Genomic DNA, 26,695 nt, shown 5'->3' with positions numbered 1-26,695 from the left:
ATAAGGTTTTCCTTCGTTGTAAATGTTGTAACAGAATTGGCCCATAGAGTCGCCACAAGACTAAATGACATGAAAAACGAAAAACAAATGTGGTCAAGATGAAAAGAAATAGGAAAGAACTACAGGCGACACGTTTGTTCGAAGCAGCAATGACAACCAAATATGTGAAGTCTCACCATAATATAACATAAATATTAACTAAAAAAATTACATTATGTATACACAACGAACTGATAAAATGAGCTGTAAAACAAAAGATTAGATTAACACACATATATATTTTAGATCTTGAAATAACAATACATTCAACCATAATATGTAAATGTTATCTATATCTATATCTATATCTATATCTATCTATCTATCTATCTATCTATAATATTTGCATGTTATGGTTATGGTTATATATATAAAATTTGTAATACTAATATATTCTCTTCCTTCTTTTCAGGAAGATGTTCCAGAGATCTTCAGATAACCAACCATAACGTCGTGTTTCAGGTGAGATTTAGATAAGTTTATCTTTCAAGAAGTAAGTATTATTAGCCAGTTGTAATTAGGTTAAATTAGACAGTATTTTGCAGGTAAGTATTATATAGATAGCTTAAATGTAGTTTGTTAAGTAATTCCATAATATCAGTACAAAAGCATGATTAATAACAAAATATTAATATAGTAACAACTATCTTAATTCGAATCCTTATTACAATTCCTTCATGTCCAGACAAACGCAGAGAAGTATTTGTTAACATGATGTAAATTAGAAGGTTGCTAAGACACGCAATTTCACATGTATTTATTCGTATTCAAACTTACGTAAGCATTGTTTAAATAAGGCCTTTTTATTTATATAATCCATAAATTAATAATATGATTATTATTATACATCGTTGTGCATGTAAAACCATAACTCTTAGAAATGTTTATGTTATCTTTAATAATGACGTCGTGAATTGTAGTTTTCTATCTTGAACTAATAACCAAGCTCTTAATAACAAAAATAGAAAATACTGTAGAATCTTTTCACAATATTGTTAAGTAGGTTTTGTAAGCCATATGCAATAGTTAGTAGGAAATTCATTAGTAATTATCAAGTTTGCTATGTAAAGATTGAATTTGTTAAAAGGGTAAAAGATTCGAAATTTATTAGCATTATACATGATTAAATATTGTATAGATTTACATATTTATCTTCAAAAGATTTTACTGAAATTTAGATGTTTTTGTTTACTTTATTATAGCTAGCAAAAATTGTGGTAGATACTGTACGCCTGTGGGAAGGCGATTCCTTTCCAATTCTGAATTAATTAGCACTTCATCCTGATATTCATGTTTAACATGCAAAAACGTAAAAAGTTGAAAGCATACGAAAGAATAAAAAGAGTTTATACACCTTTCTTTTGAAATATAGAATAGTTAGTTTGCTTGTCAAAATCTTACTTAGCGATTGCTTTCACAGAGAGTTTTGCTAAAATCACACAATTCTTCGAACGTTGCAATAAACTATAAATTCAACATTTTTTTTCGGTTATTCGTCTGAAGGTTGTAGATTCTTAGATTATGTACATTTTATATTTGTTATATCTCTATTATATTTTAAATTAAAAAAAAAATATTTCTTCTATTTTTCAGGTTGAGTATGCATCTGTGGCTATACTTCTAATTATAATTATGATAATGAACATAAAATAAGAAGAAAAGAACAAATGCATATCAAAATTCATTAAAATAAATTAATTAAAACACATAACTATAAATTCCGTCCAGTAATTAATAATGAAATATAAATATTCCTGGGGCATCCAGCACATCATGTGTAGTACGTACCGAGTGCGTGGTAGCGCACATACTGTTCTCTTATCGTATCGGTAGTGTGAAAATGAAAAGCTTGATTAAGAATATATTTCAATATTAATTTCATCTTAGTAGACGATATGTCTATGGTACAACATCAATTTTAAGGTTTACAAATTTGTCGATTTTCTTAATCTACACATGAGAATTTACACTTACCCATCATTTTTCTTCAGCTCAATGATATATATATACGGGGTGTTTCAAAACAATACCGACAACGTTTGGGAGGTGATTCCTGACACCAAGATAAGACAAACAGTATAGACCAACTTGGGTGCACAAATGCTTCCTTTCGGAGTTATAGGCTGCCGAAAATAAAATCAACTTTAAAGGTCTATAGCTCCAAAACTATGGGACCTACCGTTGTCGAGTCAAGACTTCACTTATAAACCAATATGTTTCCTATCCAAATATCCAAGTTTTAGAATCCTATGGACTTCCGGAACAATTTTTATAGAGGTAGTTGGAGAGTATATATGGCCGTAGTCAAACTCCCTCTATAAAAATTGCTTCGTGAGTACCTTAGGATTCTGAAACACGTATTTTTTGGATACCACATATATTAGTTCCTAAGTGAAGTCTTGACCCGACTACAGTAGGTCCCATAGTTTTAGAGCTATGGACCTTTAAAGTTAATTTTTTCATGTTTCCGGCAGCCTATAACTCCGAAAGGAAGCATTTGTGCACCAAGGTTGGTATATACTTTTGTCTTATCTTAGTGTCAGGAATCACGTCCCAAACGTTGTCGGTGTTGTTTTGAAACACTCTGTAGATATGTATAGGTATATTGATATGTGTCTCAAATAATATTGCAGAATGTTTGGTATTTTCTTATCTGTCATAACATAGCTCTAAATATTAATTTACCAATTCTCAATTTCTTAGTAAGCAGTTCTTTTTCAGGATTTACAATAATAAACACATGGCTTGAGGCTCATAATAATATAACCTTAATAAGGAACTAACACACTATGGTATGCTATGATAATAACTAAGAAAAATAATCTGGAAAACAACATTTAATACATTCAACTCTAGAACTTCTATTCCCAACACTCTCACAGTCGCAAAGAAATGGAAAGAAACTCAAAACACGAGAGCTCTGATTACGTATCTCAAGTAAGTAATAACTATTATTATTATTATTATTATTATTATTATTATTATTATTATTATTATTATTATTATTATTATTATTATTATTATTATTATTATTATTATTATTCTAATCACAAAAGTATGGTAAGTCTCTTTTATAAATATTAGAATACTTCCGGTTTTGTGAGAGAAGTACTAATATTTATTATTAGACAGACCATATTGTTAAGAGTGAAAGTGCCTCACTTCTAAAGAAAGTTTGAAAAATATGAATACACAACTATGATTATGTAATTATTCATCAAAGCAATTATTATACCTGATATACGGTCCATTAATGCAAATTTTATTATTAGTTGTTTTTGTATACCTTTTTTTTAAAAAAAAATTAATACTCAATACTAGTATTTAATGCGATCATTCGAAATTACTAATTGACTCAAAATATATTAAAGATTGCACGGTTTATAATGTTCTTAAATTATAGATTTGTAAAGTTGGAAAAGATCGAAAAAATGTAGGGTAACAACTGAGTCAAAGGCAAAACGAAAACTACGTAACATCCTAATGTATGGAACGAGCATCGGAGTATTCACAAGTTGGTTTTATCTTCACAGTATGAAAAACGACAGAGATTGAATTATATTTGTGTGTTGTATGTATCCTAATTGTGTGGATTGTCTGACAATCTATAATGGAAAAGCTCGATAACATAGTGTATTTGATTATATACTAATGTAATGTGAAGAGTAAGTGGGTATTAATGTTTTAGTATAATTTGTAGTATTGATTACTTTTTTTTAAATTTACAACCTGACATAAAGAACTACGTACAAAACACAAAGCGATATGCAACAAACATCAAATTCAGGATACCATCAGTGAACACGCGTTTCATTTTCTGCTTGAGTTTCTTAAATGTGTCTTATGCTATGTTAATAGCACAGGATACTATACACTGTACAGTATCTATTTTTAGTACAACTTTCATTAATTAAAGTAGGGCTTTTTAATACCGGAAAAACTGTAATACAGATTCACAGGTTTTTAGTACAGATTTTCGGAGTTTTCAATATGCAGTGTGTAGAATATTAAGGTGGATCACCGCCCGGAAGTCAATACATATTTTAGCTCATTCCCTTAACTACTTCGCAATGAAACGTTACATATTATAAAGTTATGTTTCAGCTACAACACAAGACACTGATTCATTTGGTTGTCTTTTGATATCGAAAAAAGAACAAATAAAAGAAAATATTTGATTCGTTTTACAATGAGCACACAAGATGGCACTTGCTGTTAGATTTTACTAGAAGTGCTCAATTTTATGAAATGCTTATTTGTATGTGTAAAGTATTTTAAAGTAACGATCTTATTACGAAATAGATATATTGTTTGACCGTTTTTTGTGTTACGTTTCACATTTTATTTAAATATTAATTTATATTTAAGGAAATAGATTTTGAGAAGAAACTTGTACAGAACGCCATAATGTGTTGTTGCCAAATTTGTACGTTTAATTCCTGGATTCTAGTGTTGCAGTTCGAGAAGTGGAACTTAGCTGTGAATTGCGGTAAGGGTCGAAAACTAATTTCTTCAGTTAGTATTCAAACAGAATTCCATGATTACCTCTTTTATTAACTGGCACCAGAAAGCATTCGACACTACCTGGCAACGCAGCACTATTCAAGCAGCGTTTAGCATAGCATCGAGAACACCTAGTGATCCACCTTAAGGAAGGCTTTTGTCTATCGTATGGAAAGCATAGTAATACACATGTCACCTGATATCATAGAATCAGAAAGCAGAAGAATATATTCCAAACGAAAAGTTTGGCACATTTAAATAATTCTACAAAGCAGCAAAAAAGAGTCTGTTAGAATCCAGCAGCCAAACCATATTCTCATCAATATATATATATATATATATATATATATATATATATATATATATATATATATATAGCCTTAAATGAGTAATCTAGCACATTAATGTTGAGTTTAATTTAATAATTTCTAATTTGCTTCTCCAACGCGGCTATTTAATCATAAATCATACAAACAATCAGTTAAATCTTTTTTTTTTTTTTGTTCTGTTTTGTTTTTTGAATAAGGATGACAAGATTGGAAGTCGTTCTCTCCTCGCTAGAAACTATTTTGCTTCTACCTGTTCCCGGACAAACATAAAATTTGTAAACTTCTCGGAAGAAGCAGAATTTTCTATTTTAAAGTCTGCTGTCACTATGTACAATTTTAGATTTCTAAATTAATTACAGAATTATTGGAAACATAAAAGTAGACTAAAGTTATTTGGCAAAAACTGAAGTAATTTTCTGTATGTACCAAATTGATTAAACTTTGATGGAGTTTAAATATTTCTAGGGGGGAGTAATATTCCCTTTGTAACCTCTCTTTTGCCAACGAACTTGTAACTCTCAACTTTTGCTGCAGTTCGCATAAATGCATTACAGTACTTAGTTTTGTCATGAACCCCCATATTATAATTTTGTACGTTACAATTTTAACTCCTAAAATGTGATATCTGATTGATCTTCACTGGAAATATTTATCAAGGAAATTAGCTGCATAAATCTGATTACAACTTAATAAGTCCTTACTCCAAAACAGTTACTTAAAACAAGAATTTTAGGAATGATCAAAAAAAAAAAAAAAAAAAAAATTGCGATCTTGGTCAATAATTAGTTTTTCGAACAAGGGTCACAACATTTTTGACTGGCCCCTAAATCGAGTTTTTGTATTTTCTATGGAATAAGCACATCATTCTGCGTTAAGCAATAGTTTCGATTTGGCTATACTATATGTAATTCTCCAGATATAAGATGTACAAGAAAATTTTTGATTGAAATATTTTGGATCTTTTGATCCAACAATGAAAAGAGGTTGATCTTTGCTGATGTCACAAAGAAATTGGCTCTTTAAGCTCTTACCTGAAAAGCCTAAATTATCTTGTGTTTTTAATTTTTACGAAAATTAAAAATACCGAGAATATACAAACATCCTGAAATGTTCTGTAAATTTTATTTAAACTCCTAATTCACACGTTTCATTATTTGGTACAACTAGTCGCAAGATGACATACGACTCAATTTCATTCAAAATTTTAATTCGACTTTTTTTTCCAAATACAATCGGCAATAACATCCTATTAAAAATGAACATTAAAATTTCATCAATAAGTGAATAGAATTTTTCTTACTGACATAGGTAAAACACATGTTTAGGGGTACTACATCATATTCCAATGCAAATTATTTCATGAGAAATGCTCAGAATTATTGGAGTTATTAGCATTTTTCATTCTAATATAAACCGCTTGAAGAGATATCTTATTAATAAACTAAAGGTAACTTATATATTAGTCCGGGATCCACAGTACATGTCCGTAAAAATTTGTGGGTGCACGAAGTTTTATTTTTGCATCATGTTCTTTGACTTATCGCTTTCTATTTTTTCTTGGGTAGACATCTCAATTATGGTCGCTTATCTCCACAGACGCCATTTTCCAATATGGCCGCCAAATAAGCAATCAACATACATAACTAAGGAACTAAGTCACCTAGGAAAGTAATCTTGGTGTCAAATCGTACGTTTTCGCTATCAAAGAATTCAAATATTATCTTAAATTTGCGATATATTGAAGTCTGATGCATAATATAGCCAAGGGCGTACGCAGAAATTTATTTCGTAGGGGTCCAACGATTTTCGGGGAGTCCAAGTTCAATATGAGGACAAATTGTATTAAAATTCGTCATTAACCACTTCCAGCCGAGTTCCTAATCAGAAAGAATTCCAAGATAACCTTCCATGTATTATCTGCGAAAACATTTCGGCTACAATATCAGATTTAGATAGTTATCACAAGTTGTTTGCAGCCGATGCACTGCATGAAAGCTTATCTTAGAAAATATGACTGTCTGTCAAATGTTAAAGAGCCGAAAAATACAAAATTGTTACAAAAATTCCAGTTACTCAAGCAAGCAAAACAGTTATTGACCCTTTGCTCAGCAAGGATTATGGCTTCACACTTTCTAAAATTAGGGAGCTGACGAACAACTTCGGTGATAGTATTTCAATTTATAACAATGAGGTGAAGATATTTTTGGTTAGAGAATATGAGAACAAAATCAAGTTTTGTCCATCAAAAAACAGAAACGAACCTTTGCTTGTATTTTCTTCTGATCTGGGGTCAGAAGTTTCAGCCCAAATGATTAGATCTCACAATGTCGTAAAGACTGCAGGGATACTTCTATGTAATGCTATTAAGGAAGTAGATTTTAACTTAAGCGATAAATTCTGTGATTCCACAGACCTTCTAGAATCCTGGAAGATGACGACGATGTCTAATATCGTATTACCATTGTTTTCATCCCTATTCAATATGAGCAAAATACACTTACCCATGAAAGCAGCAGGAGACTTACCCATGATGTCGCAAACATTGATAACGATAGACCTTAATGAACTGGAAGATGATATCATTTCTAGAACGCAAATCTTTGTCGCTATTCTCTCTATTCCAAATAATGTATTATCAGGTATAGCATGGTATGAAGAAAACACCACTTCAATATGATGATGGCGCATACATTTTATGATCGATGCAGAAGTAAAACGTTAATAACTTCCTTAAATCGGGTTGGTGTTTCCATTAGCTACTAAGATTTAATAAGAAACATAAATTTACTCTCTGCGTACTCTGTACAAACCTGTGAAATTGCTTACACACCAATACCAAGTCGTTTTAACTTAAGAGATTTTACAACAGGAGCTCTTGACAACTTCGACTTTGAAGACAAGTCATCGCTCTGAGGTACATTTGGAAGCCATCATATTGCCATGGTTCTTTTTTCAACATCAGACATCAGAAGAGATCCACAGAAAGCAAAAGATTCCACAAACTGTACTGATGAAGAGAACTTGTAAACTTCAGTGTGAGCTACAGTGTCAAAAAAATACTAAACCAAAGAAAGAATACAACCAAACCTGGTCTTCCAAACAACTTTAAAGTTGCTGAAGATGTTGGCTTTATGTATCTAATAAGGCATCCACATGTGCTCTAAAAACTGAGTTTGTTATTTCTCTTACTCGATGTGGTGCGTTTTTAGGAAGCATTCAGCATGTATCACCAAAGTGGAGCAGTATACACTCGTTAATTTCATCCGAGATTGTATTAATAAAATAATTTGGGTTCTGCCAGTTATTTCTTCCCCAGTTACTGATTACGTTACTGTTTGTACTGCCCTTGAAAACTGTTAATCTATGAGACAACAATTGAGACAACCTAATCTTCCGGTCTTCTGCGACAAAGCAGTATTCTGTAACCCAGAGGAATTTCATATCATATTGCCAATGCTTGGAAGGTTTCATTGTACAAAAGTGCGCTACGGTGTGCTGGGAGCGTTAGCGGTTTCGATGATGCTCTGGTTGAAACAGAGAGCTTCGGAGTGAATTCAGTTAAAAGTGTACGAAATGGAAAACATTATTTTCGAGCGTTTCAAGGAATGGTAATTGTCTCTGAAATACTAGAGAAAATGATTTGGAATGCTTTCTGAGGCGATAACGAAAAGGAAGTATAGACTATAACAATTTGCTTAAAGAAGTAAATCAGTTTCGACTGGCCTTGCAAAATAAAGAAAACGGAGAGTGTAAATTCCTCTACACTCAACTGTTAGTTTCAAGTCAACAACTAAGAGACTGCTATTTAAGATTTGTGAACGAATATAGCGAGAAATCAGAACATTTGCAGTTACCTCAACTAAATGACAAAATAATATGAAAGACTGTGGTTGCTCAACTGTGGTGTATAATGTCGTTTATAAGTGGGAAATATTGTAAGAATACTCAGTTGTTTAGTCACATCAGCAATTCTTCTAATGGTTTAATTTGCTTGTATTAATGATATTTTGAACCATTAACAAATAATAATTCATAATGATACTAATAGTACAATATTTGATATACTTCTTTTATATATATTGTAAACCATAAGCCATTTTGTATATCAACTTTGTTTTCGCATACTTTTAAGTTAACATAGATAGGGCTTTAATGTCTGTAATAAATACAATATACCACATATACAGGGTGGACCATTTGGAATGATCCACGGAAATATTTCGGAAACTATATGCCGGATCAAAAGAACTTTACAATGAAATTTGTTTGTCACAAAGGGAGACATTTTTGGCGTGGTCTTTATATCACCTGATTAACAATGTTGCATTCCAACGCAAAGTTGTATTTTTTCAAATGTCACTACGGCAAGTTATTACAAATTTCAAATCTACATTTAAAAAGAGAACAAGTAATACGACAGAATGTTCAGGGTTGTAAACTAACGCCGCTACAGTATCACAAACATTAAAAACAACACAACTTTGAAGGCTTCTAAAATAATAATAACGCAAGTGAGACGAACGGGACAAGGCATATCGAATTCACCTTAGCGTCAAATACTATTATCATGATCTGACGTATTTCGAATAATAGGATAAAAATGGTAAGAAATTGAAAATTACTTACAATGGTGTAGTGTTAACAGTTTTTGGTAGTTGTATTTGCAACAAGTTCTCATACTTACATGATTTTAAGCAGTCTTGCTAACTTTAACCTTAATTTCCATATCTCTCCGATGGTTTCAGATATCAAAGTGCTATAAACGGAATTAGGATCTTCATGATTTTTGAAAACAACTTACATAATTAGATATGATAGTTATCTATACAATTTTTCGAAATAAAGCATTTTGTAAAAGTCAAATTTATAATTTCTTATAATTTTGTTCACATTTATTCGAAATATGTCATATCATGACTATAATATTTAACACTAAGGTACATTCAATGTGCCTTCCCTCGCACGCCTCACTTGTTAGTATTGTTTTAGAAGCCTTTAAAGTTTGGTTATTTTTAATGTTTGTGATACTGTAGCGTCGTTAGTTTACAACACTAACAATAAGTGTGGTATTGCTTTTCTTTTAAATGTAGATTTGAAATCTGTAATAACCTGAAGTAGTGACATTTGAAAAAATACAACTTTGTGTTGAATTGGCAACACTGTTGATCTGTGGCGAACAAATATAATTGAAAACTTTCCTTGGTTCGGTTTGTAGTTTTCGATATATTCCCGTGGATGAATTAAAATGGTCCACCCTTTACATATAAAATGTATTTTTGTCGGTAATATATAAAATACTTCAATATATAGCAATTTTATGGTAATATTTGAATTCCATGACCTAGAAAACCTATGATTCGACACCAAGATGACTTTCCTAGGTGACTTAGTTCCTTAGTTATGTATGCTGATTGCGTATTTTTCGGCCATATTGGAAAATGGCGTCTGTGGAGATAAGCGACCATAATTGAGATGTCTACCCAAGAAAAAGTAGACAACGATAGGTCGAAGAAGACGATACAACAATAAAACTCCGTGCACCCATAAATTTTTACGGGCATGTACTGTGGATCCAGGACTATATATTTTGTCTTTGTTTACTGAAAAGAATATGTTAGATGAAATACAATATTATACACTGTTTTGTAAACCTGTTAATATTTAATGAGTTACTGATAAGTAGGATAACTGACTCTATATGAAACTTTTATTAATTCCATAAAGAACGAATGATGAAACTGTTTTGTGAGTGTTCCATGATTCTGAGGAGTTTGAATGCATGTTGCACTATGAATAACTTATTTTGATCTAGCTATTTCTTTGAATATGTATTACTGGATAAACAACAAGTGATAATGATTTGCGATTGTGTAGCTAGAACTTCTCCTTGCCTATGAATTCTCTGGATGATTCCTGTTGGATAGTTAAACATTGCCTGTATGGATCTCTTAATACGAAATATGTCTTTACAGTTTTATTCGGATTTTATGCTATCCTATTTCTATATACCTTGTAATACATTGAATTTTTCCCGTATTTATCAGACTAAGCTCAAGCACGTCTTAATAAAGCACTATAACTATTTCAGCCAGGAATTGTTGCTAGAACTAATTTAGTTTGACTCAAATGATGTATCAGGTTTCGTGATTTGTTATATAATATATACTAATAACTCAACAGCGTCAACCTTCTGAAACTGCGGTTACAGCCAAACTTGGATGAGCTTATTTTAAACGAGACTCGTTGTCAATAATTACCTACCTACGAATACTAACTACTTAACCAACATCTACTCTGTTTGATCCCGAACATCTAAGCTGAGTTTAAAACGACGAACACCAGATTATTGTACCCGTGCCTCAGGGCATCTTTTCTATTCTGATGATCATCGACTTGACTTGGTAGATATGGAGATGTTTTAAACTCTACATATATCCATACAAGGCCATGTTTCACCAAGATTTATTTTCCTGCTGAGATGTCAAAAATCCAAAATTAGAGGTTAAACGAGTTATTTCAATAATGATAATAACTTTTTAAAATATATGCGGAAAACAGCTTTTTTTTTTTTTTTTTTTTTTTGTCGTGAAATCTATACTATAAGTTTTAATATCATAAGTTTTTTCTGAAATAACCCAGTTTATCTTAACTGATAAAGAATTAATTTAAGACTTACATAAAATTAGATATTTTAGCGCAGTGAAAAAGTGACTGACTGGACCAGAACTCTAACCCGGGACCTCCAGCACACCTGCCGATGCGATAACCACTACACCGCCCAGTCCGCTTCCCAGAACATCCACTCACTTTCTCACTCTCGAGGTCGGTGTTCTCATCTCGGACCAAGTGGGTTGTATCACAGACTCCCTGCTGTGATTGGGTAATCCTGTGTCCTTATACCGAGCACCTTATGACGGTTGTGATTTCATATATACACTATAGTTACTATAATATGCCAAAAGTCCCGAGTTCGGAAGTTCTGGTTCAGTCAGTCAATTTTTTACTCTTTGTGTTAGAATTCGCACCTATGGAGGATTTAGTGTGTAAAATAAAAAGTCGGTTGGTTCTCCTTTCATTGGTATAGTATGTTTTAAGTAATGTAGACTTAAAAAAAAAAATACTGCTATTTTCATTGTTACAACAGTTTAGACAACGTATATAATTGTAAAATTTTCCGAGCAGCAGGCTGCTATCACTTCTGCCGAAAGACAAAAACCTCTGGTAGGATAAAAACACATTAATATATATTATATAAACAAGTTATTTATTATATTTTGTTCAGATGTTTCTGTGTATAGGGGTGACGAACTCCTGTATCTGATCTCAAAGGATTCTGTGTCTCTTTATTGCACTTTCGCTCACTTTTTCTTAGTGTAATCACTATTGAAAGCAAACCTTGGTCGTAATTTACATGCTTAAAAGAAGGAATCATTATTTGTTTGTTGTTATTTGAACAAAAAGATACTTTAAAATTTATGAGTTTTGTTTAAAATATACCTTAAATATTTTTAGAAAAAGTTTCTTTATCTATTGATCAGAAAGATGTTTTAAACACTTTAAGCAAATGTTTTGCTCCTTGTTTAAAAATTAAGAAGAAAAAGTTTATTGTGTGTAAGCTGATTCTAACCCATAGATATATTTGGACTTTCAAATCAGCAATTGCTTTGGCATTGCAGCTCTATGGTATTTGCTTTGAGGATTTTTCAACGTTCGAAGAATTTTATTGCAGACACACTATCAAGAATCTTCCCAACGGCAGAATGTTAGTCAAATTTTTCTTAATGAAAAAATAAAACATCAAGTTCTTACATCTTTCATAGATTCTTTAAACTAAAACACAGCCAAAGTAATTATTCATATTGCGAGAGACTAGGAGATAAATTAAGAAAGGAAAACTAAAACACGGTTTATGAATAGATATTTGGATGGTTTATTGAACTGGAATTAGAAATTAATGGTTTCTAAGAAATTAATTTCTCAACTAGTTGAACAAGTTTATATTTAAAGTCAATTTGATACTGGAAAGTGTTATTTCTAAAAGAAACACTTTTCTTTTCTTCTTTTAAATATGAAGAAGGGTATAGACAACTTACAAGAAATCACATTATTTAGCATTTTCTAATTAAGTATTTATAAACTTAAAAATACTCACTTTTACTTTTCTAAAATTTTAAAATTGTTTAAAAAATATATTTGTGTCGAATTTCCCCTGACCACTTTCAGCGTTATCAAGACCAGAGTAAGGAACAATATTTGGATATAGACAAAAGCATAGGAACTAAATGTTTATACTAGAAAATACAAACATATCGGTGCTCCACAGAATATACATCTTAAATCTTTCTTCTTCTTCAGAGGTCGGTGGAGACGGTGAAGGTGTCAATGATATTATTTAAACTTCTGTTCAGTGTGCCAATGTCCAAATTTAATTTTGATGCATTCGTTCGAATATATATATATATATATATATATATATATATATATATATATATAAAGTATCATATGACTGTCTTTCTACGAATGATAAAAGGTTTCTTGATCAACTTAATTTTATCGATATTATGCTTTCAGTTTTTCAGATATCTTCAAAGGTCCGATATTGGGACATCTTTGTAATTGCCATCACGACTACGTTTTTCATATACGTTTGTCCCCTAGTCTACCGTCAGCTCAAGCTAACTTACTTAATATTACGAACTAAAGTTAATCGTAACATATTTTATTTTACCTAAATAATTGTTGTAAATAAAAGATTTGTTACTGCATATTTGCGTGATTACTGACTTATCAAATATATTTCAGCAACCTCCTGTACTCTGGCTGTCCTCAAAGTAGCATTTCTACTTACAAGTATGTTTGAGTCTTCCAAAAGCTCATAATATTCAAGTCAATAATTAAACAGATAGAAACACAAAAAAATATAGTAAACATATAAACAAAAATCTGAGCAATATTCATACTTAAAAACTAGAAAATCACTTTTAACTTTAATCATTATGTGTGACATCTATCAGCGTGGTACCAGGTTTAGCAACTATGAACATATAAGAAAGAATGAGAGAAAAACAAAATTAGTAAGTCGAAACTTGAGAAAAAACAGCTTTCTTCACTATATTCATGAAATTATTCTTTTGTTTTCGAATGGTAAAGAATTAAACTATATGTATATCAAGTTGACATTTTTCTGTTTTTCCATGAAATGGTACGACCGACCAATTTTATAACTGCCACTTCAAAACAGAATGAGCTCCATAGTGGCGAAAAGGTCTTCTATATGCGAAGGGAAGAGCCGGGAATTTCGGATCCCACGTTCAATTGTACATTCACGTCTCATGTAGCCTCGGTGCTGAAAAGGAACGTTAAATCACCAAACCATATTAAAAATATTAAGATAAAGTATTCCTGCAACTTAGCGTTTATTTCCCCCTAAAACTCAAACTCTCGCTTATTTTTCACAAAAATGAACCAAAACATTGAGAAACTTACTAAAAGCGAGCGCATTCTTAACTTTGTTGTAACACTGTTCTTTGTATACACAGGAAATTGTTAAGTTAGCGACATTTCTAATGTTATTAAGTATTTAATTTGGCTGCACCTCTAAAGAATCGATGATGACCATGAAGATGGACATTTTCTGTAGAAGTAATCTATAATTACACAGATTTCACTCAACTTACGCGCAAAATTAAATAATTACTGTTTATTTTGTTATTTTTGTCGTATTCGTCTTTGAAAGGTTAAATATAATACATACTTTAACACCTCTTTCATACTCGTTCATCATTATGAGGAATTTCAAATGACAACTATAATATTGGTGCTTTGTTATATACAGTAATAACTACAGCACATTCATAAATCAGTAGAAGAGAGAAATAATATTTCGGAATCGATGGGGTATAATAACGCTCTTGAATCATAAGGAAAGCAATCATGGTCTTAAATGAATTGGCTTGACGAGGGCAGGAACACATTGCTGATCTTCACGTCTACAGCGATATATCATCCAGTCTATTGTTAGTTACTCTGACAATATTTTACAGTCAGTACAATACAATAATGTTTCAATACTTTATGTGACAATGTTTTGCCATACGTCAATTTCACAGCCGAAAACAAACAAAGAAATTGAATTACTTGATTTAAATATTGAGCATCTTCAATTTGAGTTATACCAAAAATATGTACAAGCAGAAATATTTACCTAAGTGTGGCTGATAAAGCTGGCATTGTTCCGAGGAAGGTGAACAGCATCACAAAGAAGGCCAAAGCTATGAAGGGCCAGAGATAAATACAGCTCGATGGACATCGTTCGTTTTTGGCAGCGAATTCGTAGAACTGTTCTCCAATTGTAAAATTGTGAGGGTCTCTGGCTATACATTCACACTCTGAATAAATCTGTAGGAGAAATCAAAAACAAATAAAAATTACCAACGACAACATATAAGGTACTTAGAACTTGAAATATTCAGTTTGACGTCATTTCATTAGCCAAGACACATTTCTATTTTATTCTCATTGCAGGAGCATTAGTTTTCCACTGAAACTAAGGGGATAAAAATTTCAGATCGGTAGCCGGATCTGTATTATGGACTAAATTACTATCTTGTAAGTTTTTTTCAAATCTTTGCTTCAAAAATTCCAAACCAACATTCCAAGAATTACCTACGAATATCGTGTTTCACTTCAAGAAGTATACGGACACATTAAGACCGCAAGAACGGAGGAAAAAGGAATAAAGAGGCATGTTATATTTCCCTGAATTTTGATAAAGGTTACTGTACTGTATTCTGTTAATCTATAACGCACTCAGGAGTATTATATTCTATATATTGTTGTAAATAATACATTCTTTTATTAATAATGCATTACTTATTATGTTATTAAAGACGCACACACAGACATAAGAATTTTACACTAGTTTCAAGGACGATATGATGAATCATGAGCACCAATCCGAATGGGAAAGAGGAAAGCTGAAAATTAAAACCTAATTTTATTAATGAAAGAAACAAAAGATAAAAAGGAAAAAACAGTCATATAAGAACAGTCATACCTAAGCAATTACCTTTTTTGAAAATGTGAAAACTGTCATCCTATTTATAATAAAAAACATATCAGTCTGTGAGTAATGCTAATTCCTAATAGTATACAATCTAGCTAATAGATGTCGTTACATGCCTTCCTGCTGCTAGTAGATATTGCTAGCGTGCAAGAAATTTGCCGACTTAAAACTATTGTGACGATTTAATTGCAATTTAAAAACTGCATTGTTTCTATTTAATTATTTAAAACTAAGAGAAAGGCTGTAACCATATTTAGCTTTGAGCACTGATATTTATGTAATTTTTACAGTAATACATTGTGACAATTTAATTGCAACTTAACCTGTGTTGTTTCAATTTAATTATTCGGAAATGGGTAATGCTGAAACTGAATATAAACGTGCTTTGGTGTTTATTATTAAGACTAGTAAAGAATTAGAACTTCCAATTATGCACGATTTTAACCTATATACAAGTAGTTTACACAGGGCCGAAGGACTGGGAGTAATAACCAAGGGCACCGATTTCTCTGTAAATTTTTGGGGGGGGGGGCAGTCAGATGCAGAAGGTATATATATAAGGATGTTAAGACTAATTGCATTCAAATTATGCCAAATATTATGTATTCATAAATACAATAGGGGGCCCACATGAGCTTGGGGAGAGGGGCAGGATCGGCGCCCTTGGCAACAACTAGGTTTTAGAAACACCCAACTACTCTTACGTTCTTGTATTTGACCCAAAATTACACTTGGTATTTGTTAGCTGTTATATTAGTATGGATATGAAAATTTGAACACCATTCAAATTCGATTTTTTTGATTTCGCAAAAGTTAGATGACCTATGCTAGCTTTCAATCCTTCAACTACTATAATTATTTTGTGACTCCCAAAGAATCTTATGTATGTAGTTAGCAGTAAGGCCGTACTTAGAAAGAGAAAGAATATTAATCATCATAACCACGAACTTCGGAAGAAAATCTCTTTCAAAACACATTTCTTCGAGAATAATTTATACAGAAAGTTTTTTGGACACGATCTTGTCTATAATTAGTAATTATAAAGTATTTCTTTAAAAACAAGACAGCGCAGAAGAAGAAGAAGTTGTGTGTTAAGGATTTATGAAAGATAACTTAATGAAAACATCAATAATATGTTTTCGACCAACACATCGCTGTCAACGTCTAGAAAAAGATAAAGTATTGAAATAATTCTCAGGAAATATACTTAAAGAAGTGTGAAGTTAATACAATGACAGAAATTATCATCCAATTCTTGTATCTCACTTACTGCAACATTCTTTATCGAGTTTGCAACTAATTTTCTATTACAATATAAGCTATTATTCTAAATCAGACAATATGTTAACTTGCTCAGGAATTTTAAATGTCATTTTACTTACACGCAATTATGATTTTCTGAGTCTCTTGTATTTGCTATCTTTCGGCTCTCCCCTAAAGCTTTGTTCATGGAACATAAAAACAGAAAGAAAAATAATAAAAACATCAGGAAAACAAAAGGAACGGACTCACTGGATTGAGTGGTATTAAAGACACCTTGTCTTAGCTGATGTCGAATGGTATAACAGCACACTGGTGACACAGCAGGCTGTACCTATGTGCTCTTTTGTTCCGGACGTGAAGGCTGCCAGCTCATGTAAATGTTTTTGTTTTTGTGAATATTTTATGTACTTTTCAATCATTGTCTCCCATTCCTTGCTTAATCAATCCTTATCTATATTGAACTTTGAATTTTTGTTTTTTAGGGAAATAAATAAATTTTTAAAAACAAGTCTTTTCCATTTTATTCTTTGCTCCAAATAAATTTCTTGAATCAGCAATATTGTGTCGTGTTTGTTTTATATATTTTTGAAGGCCTGACACAGGGTGTTCTGCTTCTGAGATATTATTTGTTTCCAGCGGCGAATTTTCTAGTAAATAGACGAAACAGCCTATTCCATCCCTTAGTGCCTCTCTAAGTAATGTTTAAATTATTATAAAACTTCTATTTTCTGAGAAAAAAAAAAAAAACAATACATTCACTGCCTTACTGCGAGCAATTTCCATGTAGTCTGCTCTGCTGCTGTCCTTGGTGAAAGGGATGTTTTCTTCCGAATGAAACCGAGCAAACACGAACATAGCGAGGAAGCAGAGGAAGGTGTGCGTTTCACCTGCTCCTAACAACGTATTGGGTATAATGGAATTTATTGCATCATACAGTTTAGTTTGTTTATGTAATTTTAATTTGCTAAGAAATAAAGGAATTTGTTCATCCTTTTTTAAATATAACGTTGTATGTGATATTGTATCACTTTTTTAAAAATAAAAGCCAGGAAGGCTTTGAATTCCATACTGCTAGTTAAACTTGACCAAATCAGACGATAACGGAACAGATGAGTGGTAGGTTCACGAATTCCGAAATTTCCATTTTGCACAGAAATGAACCAACTAGTGTATAATAGTTCAAGCGAAATTGAATCCTTTTGGTTCACTGTATTTTATGATAACGTACGGTTATTTTAAATGGCAGGTCTACCCCTCATCTTACACAATTTAACTCTTTAGCGCGCAGCTTTGCATATATGCAAAGTTTACTTTGAAATTGTACTGTACCATGTAGTTTCTAGTTCGGACATAGAAAAGCAGCTTTGCGTATCAGCTAAGATGCCCTTTAACTAATGAAGTTCTGAATTTCCCGCTAGATGTCACTAAGTCAGCGTTGGTCTCTTTGTATTACTTACGTGGAGTTGTCATCTTGTCATCTTTGAGCTTTCTTTGCTCGTTTAGATGGACACGTTTTGAACTCTAGATTTTTTTTCTATGTTAGACAGAAGTGTAATGAGTACAAGAGTGCAAGTACGCTGACATTACTCGCGTTTTATTGGTTCTATCTGGTTTTAGTGGACTTTGCAGATATCAACGCGCAACTCTGCATAGACCCTATATGCAAACACCATAAAATATCCCATAGACCACATGTTATTTGCATTAATTGTTTTTTTAAAAAATCCCTTGTTTCCTACACAAAAACCACTCCAAATTTAAGAAAAAATCAGTTTGATCGAAAAAAAATGGCACGTTAAAGGGTTAAAACGAAAATAAAATTTTCACTAGGCATTTTCTAAGTAGTCATCATAATTCTACGAAACGGTTCACTGGGTATTCAGCAAGTGATAAATTGCCATATTAGTTATGTTTATTTTGTTACTGAAAAGACATTTATTATGTCTCAGAATGCAGTGATCATTTTTTGTGTAAATTGTGAGTGTCGTGAATAATCCAAAAATCATCTCTATCCAAGTACTGCGGAAGACATTTGATTACACAAGAATTGATGTTCAAGCAGATTATCAACATGGCTACGAGATAGTTAAAACTAATGGAAATGTAAAAACAAACAGAGAAAGAGAATGTCTGATTAGTGTCAGAGGTTTTCTTTGGCAAAGCAGGAACTGGAGCTTAGAAGGGGTAGGAAGTTAATAAGCGAAAACATTACCAAAACAACTAAATTGAATTACTGAATTTGATTGTAAGATATGATTAGAAAGTTGTAAACCAATTGCTGATCGTAATTACGCTTGCTAGAACTTGGAACAAAATTCCAAATTATCTAAGTAGCTCCGTAGTAGAGGAAATGCTTAACAAAATAAGGTATGAAATTTTCAATTCTTCCTCCGTTGTAAAATTACTTCACAAGTAATAGGCGTAGCATCTTTGAACACTGTCACAGATTGGAAAAATGATCTCCATGATTCACAGATGTTACTGGAAAACTATCAGCCGTAGTTTTGGCTGAACATGTGAAAAAATTGAATGGCGTTTTTAACGTCCCATGATTGTTTCATTTAGGCCAAAAAAGATGGATGGTTATGAAAGAATTCGTGGAATGATGATGTAGGAGGAAACTAGAGAGTTCGAGGAAACCCATGAGCATGATGTTTCCCATATTAAATGCATGCTCATAGTATCTTGTGTTTGACAATGTCGAAGGGTGTGTTACTATTTATGACCTGTTTCCTGAGCGACAACAGCACAACATGCCACTTTTACATTCGTTATTTTACTCGTACTTTTTTTAAGTGCCTATATAGCATTCCAGACAACCGCACTTTATCTCATAAATTCCTTATTTTTCATTAGGCTCTGCTTATTAACTCTTAAATTCACCAATATTCTTTTCTAAAGTGACGTGTCGAGACAAAATGTTCTTCGCACCGCTCAACTCAGTGAGTCGGTTCCTTTTATTTTCCTGATGTTTTTATTCCTTTTCTTCCGTTTTTATTGCCCGTGAATAAGACTTTAGGGGGAGAGTTGCAAGGTAGGAAATACAAGAAGTTTTTCAGGACTCACAATTACATGTAAGTAAAATGATTATTATTTAAAGCTCTAATTATACAAAAGTCCTGATGAACACATTCTAGAAATACTATGGTTTAAAACTTAGAAGAAGGAAGATGATCCGTCAAATATAATTTTTCAAGTGTTAACCATAGCGAGAAAGTGCCTCTGAAACTGTTTTGCGAATGATTTGTTCAAAGGGTTAATTTAGGTTTGGTCTTTTATAATATTACTATTTAATATGCATTTCAAAGAAATTGGATAATCTAGATGTCCAAATGGGATCATATATTCCATGCTACATGATGATATTAATATGTTGCAATACAGCAAAGCATTACAAAAGGTAGGAATTTTAAGCAATGAAAACATTAAGTACAATTTTATACGTTAGGCAAGAGAATCTTCTAGTGAAGATGAATACCACAATTTTATATTTAAACGTACTCTATATCATTTTATTTGACACAATTTTTCAAGTTATAAAGCGCAGACAGGAGCAAGATTCCTGTTTTATAAGATCCTGAAACAAAGCCACATTGAAACTAACCAATGCTACTGTCACAAATGTAGCTTACATAATATCTAAAAACTTCGTATATAACACAGTTGACTTCATAAACAATAATATCCAACTTAACAAGTGTCCGCCTTACAAAATTAGATTTTATCCTCATCTCTCTTTTGCTCAAACTGTTAATTAAATTATAGAAATGGCTACCCGCACACTATTAACTGTACAGGTAGCCATTTTTACAGGGTAGCCGTTTTTACAAAACAACACCGACAACGTTTGGGAGGTGATTCCTGACACCAAGATAAGACAAAAAGTATAGACAAATGCTTCCTTTCGGAGTTATAGGTTGCCGAAAACAGGAAAAAATGAACTTTAAATGTCCATAGCTCAAAAACTATTGGATCTACCGCAGTCGGGTCAAGACTTCACTTAGGAACTAATATGTGCGCTATTCAAAAAGACATGTTTTAGAATCCTAAGGTACTCACGGATTAATTTTTAAAGAGGGAGTTTGGCTACGGGCATATAATCTGAAGTACTCATCAACTACCTCCATAAAAATTGTTGTGGAAGTACCGAAGGATTCTAAAACTTGGATATTTGGTTAGGGAACATATTAGTTCCTAAGTGAGGTCTTGACCCGATTACGGTAGGTCCCATAGTTTTGGAGCTATGGACCTTTAAAGTTCATTTCTTCATGTTTTCGGGAGCCTATAACTCCGAAAGGAAGCATTTGTGCACCAAGGTTGGTCTATACTTTTTGTCGTATCTTGGTGTCAGTAATCCTAAGGTACTCACGGTTGTTGTCGGTGTTGTTTTGAAACAAACTGTATAATTTATAAGCCCCCTTCTTAAATCCTAGACTGCAAAAGGGGTAAGATGAAGCTTCTTCTGATATGATTTAGCTATGTATATTTCGTGTTGAAATTACATGAAATTAAATATTCAACGTAACGTCAAACTTTTTTGCCGTCTAGGCTAATGAAAGTGAATGATTATGAAATAACTGGTGGAATGAGAATGTGGAATGAAACGGTAGAATCCCGAGAAAACCCACAGACATGATGTTGTCCACCACAAACTCACATGCCCTCGGATCAAAGCACTAGAGCCCTCTACAAGTCATCGTGCCCCCCTTCCTCATTTTCTGTAGTAGTTCTACTAACAAACGTATTATAAAAAGTTATACATTAAGAATACATTAAGAATATGTATTATCGGACAAATTTCTTCTCACATGTTGTTTTATCCCATTTTTTAATGTGAAAATTTAAGTTCGAGATAATGTTAATGACTAGTGTTTAGGATGAGTCTGAGTTTTTTGTGTTTAATGTCTATGGAACACCGAGGTTATTAAGGATACGATAGAAGGATTGATGTGAGTTCCGAACCACGACTGGGGTTTGAATTCAGTGTAGTTTATGGGTGTACCACTGCATAGGCCATTCTCTACCACACTATTTCGCCTCCAAGAGAGACAGATTGTAGCACCATCCCACTCGTTCCGATTTTTCGATTAGTTTTATACTTAAACAAGTCTAAAAGGCTCATGGTTCTCGAAGGCTCCTTTTGGGAAAATTAAGGACAAAATCAGTTTCCACGGTTTAAGGATCACTAAATGTGAATACAAACCATTCTACACCATTTACAATACAGTAAGGTATTTTCCAGAAGTACTAAAGGACAGGGTATGTTTTGTATGCAACAAGCAAGAGGGAGATGGGTAAATTAATTCTTTTAAAGGCTTTCTATTATTAACTTATTACAAAAAGTGAAAATTATTACCTTAAATCCTTGTAAAGACGTTTCAGACTTACATCCTGCATAACACGGTGAATAATACATTATTCCATCCACTCCACATACTGGTTCATACTGGTGAAGACCGCAGTGGCAGAAGTCATTGCAGCTATCAGACAGCTTCACACTAGCTACAGTATCTGACCTAGAATGACAATAATATATTACGTTTTCACACAATTTTCTGAATTGTGAATGATCAAACAAGGAAAAACAAGAAATTGTCTTGTCTTGTCTTGTCTTCTTTCACCAACTATCGGTGTTTTAAATAGAAGCATCAGCATTATTCGCCAAATATGCTATAAATGTATGAAAATTGAAATGTTTATCTTGTAATTGTAACTATTTTTGCAAATGGCGTGTGCCGCCATTTGCATTTTTTTCTGGTCGACTTCCAAGTCGTATTTCCTGTAACATGTAGTATTTTGTATTATTTAATTATTAATTGTTCGTCAAGTATGTTGAGGTATGTGAAGAGATATTATGTCAAATCCAGGTAATAATTGAAATGTCTTAATTTGGTTTTAATGTAGTCCATGCATTACATGAATATTGAACGTTTACGTAGAAACAAGGTTTGATATTGTTATCAACAATGAAGTATTATTCTTTGTTACATACTTACTTTATTCTTTTTCTTTCTTTGTGTGTGTGTGTGTGTGTGTATGTATGTATGTATGTATGTATGTATGTATGTATGTATGTGTGTGTGTGTGTGTGTGTGTTCAAGATATAAATTAAGAAGTAAATATGCTTGTCCCTGATGCATGAAGTCATAAGTTCAATCTCAGGATCTCAGGCCATTTGAACTTATAATGAAAAAAACGCCATCTACGGTACACTTTCCAATTTCGTTCCAGTTCACAATCATTTCACTATTTTAATATTATTTAAGAGTTTATCATCTTCACTGTAGACCATAGATTTTACTGTACAAGACTATGGAACTCATTTCGGAAAGTAAATACAAATTTTGATTAGTATAGAGCCATGTCCAGGAATTATGTTAAATCATCTAACTTGGCTTTAACTTTTATTCTTTTTTAGAATCTTGCACTTTTTATCTTTCAGCTCTTCTGTGAACCCTTTGGTATTACTCGAGCAGCTTTCAGGTAGAAAGATTCAGACTCTCATTTCTTCACGACAAATGTTTCACATCGTATTTTACCTATACATTTGGTAGAACCGTCTGCTCGAGTAAACCCAACCCTTTATTACAGGTGTTTATTTAAAAATAAAAAAAAGAGAGAGAGAGAACGAAAGAGAAAGAAGAAATAATAAAAGTTCAGGAATAAAACGAAATACAACTCTCCAAAGATCAAAACTTCATACTATGTGGTTGCAAAGGTGCCATTCATCAAATGATAATGTAGCTCACTGTAAAACCATGTGGCCACGCTATGAGCTCTTCTGTTAGGCAAATGTAGTTTGCCAATTCCTGTTAATCTTTTTGTTGTGATATGGTATCCATTTATTATATAACCAACCAGGGGCAGATCCAGGACCGACTTCTGGGGAGGGGAGGTGTCATACTGCTATTTAGAGCTACTTTTAAGAGCTTCAAACTCTGGGATGGGTTTTATTTATATATATAAAATAAGAAAGTTTCCTCTTCTGAGGGGGGGGGGGCGTTTGCCCCGATCGCCCCCTTGGATCCGCCACTGTATCGACGTTGGAACTTGGATGTTTTAAGAGAAAAACTAATCCTCCAAAGCTAGTTTTTTTTTTAAATACTCCAAACAAAATTCTTGAATTTATTGTACTGCATTGTCTTTAAAATGTTTCGACAGACCTTCGACAGTGTGTTTTACATTCACATGTCTAAGATATTTGACACGCATATTTAAACTGTTTCCGGACATACTTATATAGTCTTCCTGACAACTGCATTTTATATTGTAGACCCATGATTTTCATTCGAGTCTGTATAACAGCTCTTAAAATTGAATGATATTTTTCTCCGAAGTCTTGAAGAGCTTAATACTGTACGCAGTTCATACTGAAAAGGAAACGAAATCTTTAAGTTTTACGTCCCATGGTTATGCCGGTTAGGCTAAAGGAGACGGTGATTATGAGAAATGAATGAAATGGTGGAATGAAGAAAGTGGGAGGAAAGGGGAGAACCCCGAGAAGACCCACGAGCACGATGTTTGGCCACCACAAAGTCCACACGGCGCGAGCTGGGAGCGAACCAAGGACCCCAAGCACCGGAGGTGAACACTCTACCACTGAGCCACCGCGCCCCCATAGTTCATACTGAGAACAAAACTTATTTAACATAATTGTCAATCTGGAAAACATAAACCTACCTGTTTATTGCCAAGTATCTTAGTTTTAGATTTACTGATCCCAAAATTGATTTTTACATATTATACCATCTTAAAGAAAGCTTTTGGATAAGATGTATTCATTCAACCGAACGAACTTCAACAAATAAAGTCAACTTTATCCGTAAATACGTTTCAAACAATAAGTCTTAAAGGTCGTAGAGTTTTCTTTCTTTTTCTTTTCTTCTATTTTAAAAAGATGTATTTGATTCAGTAGCGACAAATTTGTTAATTTATAATGAATATTTTGCATACTGCCGATAGGTTATGATACATACTAGTGATGAATTGATTCTTGTGTCATACGATATTTAGATCTAAACATCACATGATACGATATAAATAAGTTTTCTTCTTTCACACGCTCAACCGTGAACTTCAAGTTAGAGTGAATAATTCACCTAATGTATAATGAATCGCGGTGGCTCAGTGGTAGAGCGTTCACCTCTGGTGCTTGGAGTCCCGGGTTCGATCCCAGTCCCCGCCAAGTGAACTTTGTGGTGGACAAACACCGTGTGCGTGGGTTTTCTCGGGGTTCTCCCGTTTCCTCCCACTTTCTTCATTCCACCATTTCATTCATTACTCATCATCACCGTCTCCTTTAGCCTAACCGGCATAACCGTGGGACGTAAAACTCGAAGATTTCATTTCATATTTTTTCGAAATCTAAAAATACTTACTTCAACCGTAATCAGGATATGATTCTCTCTTATTACTATCCATGAGAGTTAAATTAGTTAATACAATTGGAAATATGTTTTAGTGAAGTTAATTTCCTTACCTTTTTAGGGTTTAGGATTTAGATTTTTCTGGTCTTTCGACATTTTTGGCCATTTAATCAGTCACGTATGAGGGATGACGTCCCTCGGCGAGCACACTATCCGGGGAAAGGAAGGAAGAGGCCTGGGACCTGTAAGTTAGGTACCACCCCGGCATTTGCCTGGTGTGAATGAGGAAAACTTAGGAAAATCTCATTCAGGATGGCTGTGCTGAAAATGCTTTTTACACTTTTTCGATCGAATGCCCCCAGCGAGAATCGATCCCGGGACCGCTCGCACCGAAGGCGAGAGCGTTAGCGATTACGCTACACGGGGCCACTTCCTTAACTTTTGTATATTGTTTATTATAGTTTGCATGTTTCATGTATTAATAAAACACACACTGACCAAACTCTTACAAAGCATTGTTTATGAAAGAGTTTCGGCAATGCATCATCGCCTTCTTCACAAACTTTATCGTAAACAATGTGTCTGATGAAGGTGATGATGCTTGCCGAAATTGTTACACAAGTGTTGTTAATATATTTAATGCTTCGGTGCGTGTGCGTTTTATTTATACACCCTAAACTTTGTACTTCGAACAGTTGCGGAAAGTCCAATCAAATTTCAAGATTATGAATGTGCTTTCGTGGGCAAGTTATTAATTCTCAAGCTTTATGTACGTGTAGTCCTAAATTATATCCCAGGTAGGATACTGAACCTCAGACAAAAGCCCCAATAGAGGCTAGGATCTCATTTCAAGAACTTACTATGTCTGTTTATTGAGATTTGACATCTCTTTTCTGCACCGTGGCTATTTGAAAAGTAAACTTACAATATAAGGTGGAATTCAAATCACCGTAATCCCATCAAATTTTAATGCTCTTCCAATAGGAATCGAACCAAGACATGTGTACCAAAGGCACCGCGCTACCACGAGACCAGTGAGAAGGGCCATTGCTAGCAAGAGATAGAAATCCAAGAGAAGCGTGCGGGAGAGCAGCGTCCTCTTTTAGACGAGTTAGCGCTCCCCTATTAAT

The 26,695-nt window shown here is 33.1% G+C and overlaps 1 protein-coding gene across 1 annotated transcript in view; it reads right to left on the bottom strand.

Moving 5' to 3' along the window:
- Positions 1-26,695, bottom strand: part of Oatp26F (Organic anion transporting polypeptide 26F) — a 438,810-nt gene that overhangs the window by 15,961 nt on the left and 396,154 nt on the right. Inside the window, exons 9-10 of the mRNA XM_081755738.1 lie at positions 22,556-22,715; positions 15,076-15,269 (exon numbers count right to left, since the gene is read on the bottom strand). Coding sequence (XP_081611864.1) covers positions 15,076-15,269; positions 22,556-22,715 — 354 coding nt within the window. The remainder of the gene's footprint in view (positions 1-15,075; positions 15,270-22,555; positions 22,716-26,695) is intronic.

The sequence above is a fragment of the Thermobia domestica genome, chromosome 4 (genome assembly GCF_964235325.1).
Source record: "Thermobia domestica chromosome 4, izTheDome1.hap1.1, whole genome shotgun sequence".
Classification (NCBI taxonomy): Eukaryota; Metazoa; Arthropoda; class Insecta; order Zygentoma; family Lepismatidae; genus Thermobia; species Thermobia domestica.
Note: the sequence above shows the minus strand (reverse complement) of the source record. Positions and strands in the feature narration are given on the sequence as shown.